Below are 3,983 nucleotides of genomic sequence, written 5' to 3'. Positions count from 1 at the left end.
CCTGTCTCCAAAAAAAAAAAAAAAAAAAAAAGCAATGTACTTAATTCTAAAGGCTGTTTTTTCTATTTATTTTGTTGGAGCTAGAGACTTCTCTGACACTCCTTACTTTTCCAGGTGATTGGTCTTCATTATAATTTGTTATGTTGCTTGTTCTCTTTATTTGGCTACTGACGAAGATGGAGGTAAATAATAGCAGAGAATATTCACTGATTTTCAGAAAACAATGGTAGTTATATGCAATCCCTCTGATGTGGTGAGGCTTTGTCTCCCCACCCAAATCTCATCTTAAATTGTAATCTCCATAATCCCCACTGTCAAGGGAGAGACCAGGTGGAGGTAATCGAATCATGGGGGCAGTTTTCCCCTATGCTGTTCTCGTGATAGTGAGTGAGTTCTCTTGAGATCTAATGGTTTTTAAGGGTCTCTCCCCCCTTTGCTTGGCACTTCTTCCTGCCACCTTGTGAAGAAGGTGTCTTGCTTCCCCTTTGTCTTCTGCCAGGATTGTCAGTTTCCTTAGGCCTCCCCAGACATACTGAACTGTGAGTCAATTCAACCTCTTTCCTTTATATTAGGTTGGTGCAAAAGTAATTGCGGTTCTTGGCATTGGAAGTAAACTATCCAGTCTTGGGTCATTCTTTATAGCCATATGAAAACGGACTAATACACCCTCCCTTTTTAATTATGCCCTACACACCTACATCCCTTATACTATTCATACCTCTTTTGGCGCTTCCTAGTTTTATGTTATAGACATTAGGTTACATTATTTTATCTATAGCTCACCAAAATATTAGCTCCTCAAACACAAATCTTACATCTCATATTTTTAGCCTCCAAAGCACCTTCCACATACTTTGCACATTACCCACCACCTCATACACAAACTTTTTCACATGCTCAGCATCCTGGGCCTGTTTCTCCTATGCTTTGACGTGCCTCATCTGCAGACCAACATAAAAAATACAGAGTTTATTGAGAGAGTTAATGTCCAAATGGAGTTTTTTCCAAGTCTCTTTTAGTAAATATATATTAAAGAATTTACTCAGTTAATGGGAGCAATCCCAAGTTAGCAGTCAATTAATATGTGTTGAGTTGGATTTAAGTAAATAAAACCAGTAGTTAACTTTGAAACTAACAAAACATTTTTCTTGATCTCTTCTTAGAGTTTGTCATGGCTTCCGGTAACACTGTGTTGATGCGGTTGGTAGCCTCAGCATATTCTATTGCTCAAAAGGCAGGAATGATAGTCAGACGTGTTATTGCTGAAGGAGACCTGGGTATCGTGGAGAAGGTACTCAAACTCTCATATCATTTCATACCAACTTTATTTTTGTTCTTGAGGTTGAGCTAAATGATGTAAAAATGTGGACAGACTTTATCAGTTAAAATAATTGATGGCTTAGGGGGACTGCAAGACCCTTTGTTCAAAAGGGTTCGATTTCTGCTTTGAAAATGACTCCAAGGCCAGATATGGTGGCTCACGCCTGTAATCCCAGTTCTTTGGGAGACCGAGGAAGGCGGATGACGAGATCAGGAGTTTGAGACCAGCCTGGCTAACATGGTGAAATCTCGTCTCTACTAAAGATACAAAAAATTAGCCAGACGTGGTTGTAAGCGCCTGTAATCCCAGCTACTTGGGAGGCTGAGACAGGAGAATCGCTTGAACCCAGGAGGCAGAGAGAGGTTGCAGTGAGCCGAGATCGTGCCATTGCACTCCAGCCTGGGCAACAGAGTGAGACTCCGCCTCAAAAAAAAAAAAAGACTCCAGACTTTCTACATCCAAGATCTTTATTTATATGTCTGAGTCTTCTGAACCATATCCATCCCCAAGGCATTGTAACCAGGCTTCAAATCCTAGAGGAATCTATTACATGCAACGCCATGCAATCCTTAGTCAACATGTTTGGTAAAATCTGGCATTTACATAACTATTTGTTATAATCAAAGTGATACGTATGTTTCTTCTTCACGGAAAAGAAACTCAAAACAAGGGTGTTTTTCCCAGTATAGTAATTACAAACTTAAATAGATTATCAGAAAGTTTATAGTGATAGTTAATTCTTAAAAGAAATACCACCATACTTGCGTTCCAGTTTAAAATACAATCTTCCGGCTGGGCATGGTGGCTCACGCCTGTAATCCCAGCACTTTGGGAGGCCGAGGTGGGTGGATCACGAGGTCAGGAGTGTGAGACCAGCCTGACCAACATGATGAAACCCATCTCTACTAAAAATACAAAAATTAGTCGGGCATAGTGGTGCACACCTATAATTACAGCTACTCAGGAGACTGAGGCAGGAGAATTACTTGAACCCGGGAGGCGGAGGTTGCAGTGAGCCAAGATCGCACCATTGCACTCCAGCCTGGGCAACAAAAGCGAGACTCCATCTCAAAAAATATGTGTGTATATATGTTTGTATATATACGTATACATATATACATACATATAAAGAATTTAAGGATTAAAAGTCAATATATAAAATACATTATCAGAAAGTTTATAGTGATAGTCAATTCTTAAAAGAAATACCACCATACTTGTGTTCCAGTTTAAAATACAATGAAATCTTAATGAAATCTATTAAAAGTCAATATATGAAAACTTAATGTGTAAAATTTGTAATGTGAGGTAATAACCAAATCCCAAGGAAGATTTGTGTGTGCATATATATGTGTGTGTGTGTGTATATATATGTCTGTGTATATATGTATATATATTTTTCATATATTTCATATATTGGCACATATATATACACAAGTTTGTATATACACACACACACAAGTTTGTGTGTATATATATAGAAGTTTGTATACCTTCCTTGGGATTTAGTACATATGTATATACACATATATATATATACACACCTGTACTCACACTCTTGTGTATGTGTATATATATAGAGAAGATTTGTGTGTGTATATATATAGTATGTATATATAGTGTATGTATACATATACACAAGGAAGATTTGTGTGTATATATAGTGTGTATGTATATTTTATATATATAAATCTTCCATATATATACACACAAGGGTGTGAGTACAAGCATATATATGTGTGTGTATATATGTATATATGTACCAAATCCCAAGGAAGATTTGTGTGTGTGTATATATATGGAAGATACAAACTTGTGTGTATATATATACACATGTATGTATATACACACATATATATATACACACATGTATATATTATATACATATACACAAATCTTCCTTGGGATTTGGTACATATATATGTATGCATATATACATATATACACACATGTGTATATATACACACACACATTATATATATACACACAAATCTTCCTTGGGACTTGGTTATTACCTCACGTTACAAATTTCACACATAAGTTTTCTTATATTGACTTTTAATCCTTAAATTCTTTATTATAATCTTTTTTTTTTTTTAAAGAGACAGTGTCTCACTTTGTCGCCCAAGGCTAGAGTGCAGTGGCATAGTCCTACTGATAGCTTGTTGCAGTCTCAAGTTCTGGGCTCAAGGGACCCTCTTGGCTTAGCCTCCTGAGTAGCTAGGACTACAGGCAAGCGCCACGATACCCAGCTAATGTTTTTATTTTGTGGAGATGGAGTTTCAGTATATTGCCCAGGCAGGTCTCCAACTCTTGGCTTCAAGTGATCCACCCACCTCAGACTCCCAAGGTGCTGAGATTATGGGTGTGAGTACAGGTATGAGCCACTACACTTCGCCTAAATCTTTCTTTATTATAGTCTTTAAGGAAAATTGTATTGTAATTTCTTCCAAGTGAGAACATTAATAGGATGTGATTTATCATTAACACTTTAACGATTTAATATAGAGTGAGTTTTAGGTCTAACATTTAAGTCTCTAACCCATCTTGAATTCAGTTTTGTATAAGGAGTAAGGAAGGGATCCAGTTTCAGCTTTCTACTTATGGCTAGCCAGGTTTCCCAGCACCATTTATTAAATAGGGAATCCTTTCCCCATTTCTT

The 3,983-nt window shown here is 37.0% G+C and overlaps 1 protein-coding gene across 6 annotated transcripts in view; it reads left to right on the top strand.

Annotated features, from left to right (window-relative positions):
- BPNT1 (3'(2'), 5'-bisphosphate nucleotidase 1) overlaps positions 1–3,983 on the top strand; it is a 36,881-nt gene that overhangs the window by 13,182 nt on the left and 19,716 nt on the right. For 4 of the 6 annotated variants that reach the window (XM_011929454.1, XM_011929455.1, XM_011929452.1 and 1 more), the window contains exon 2: positions 1,164–1,291. The exons of the other annotated variants lie outside the window; for them this stretch is intronic. In XM_011929454.1, the coding sequence (XP_011784844.1) occupies positions 1,172–1,291 (120 nt within the window). In that variant the 5' untranslated portion in view covers positions 1,164–1,171. The remainder of the gene's footprint in view (positions 1–1,163; positions 1,292–3,983) is intronic. 6 annotated transcript variants of the gene reach the window in all.

Source organism: Colobus angolensis, unplaced genomic scaffold, assembly GCF_000951035.1.
Source record: "Colobus angolensis palliatus isolate OR3802 unplaced genomic scaffold, Cang.pa_1.0 Scaffold81, whole genome shotgun sequence".
Taxonomy (NCBI): domain Eukaryota; kingdom Metazoa; phylum Chordata; class Mammalia; order Primates; family Cercopithecidae; genus Colobus; species Colobus angolensis.
The sequence above is the reverse complement of the archived record's forward strand: the minus strand, read 5'-3'. Positions and strand labels throughout refer to the sequence as shown.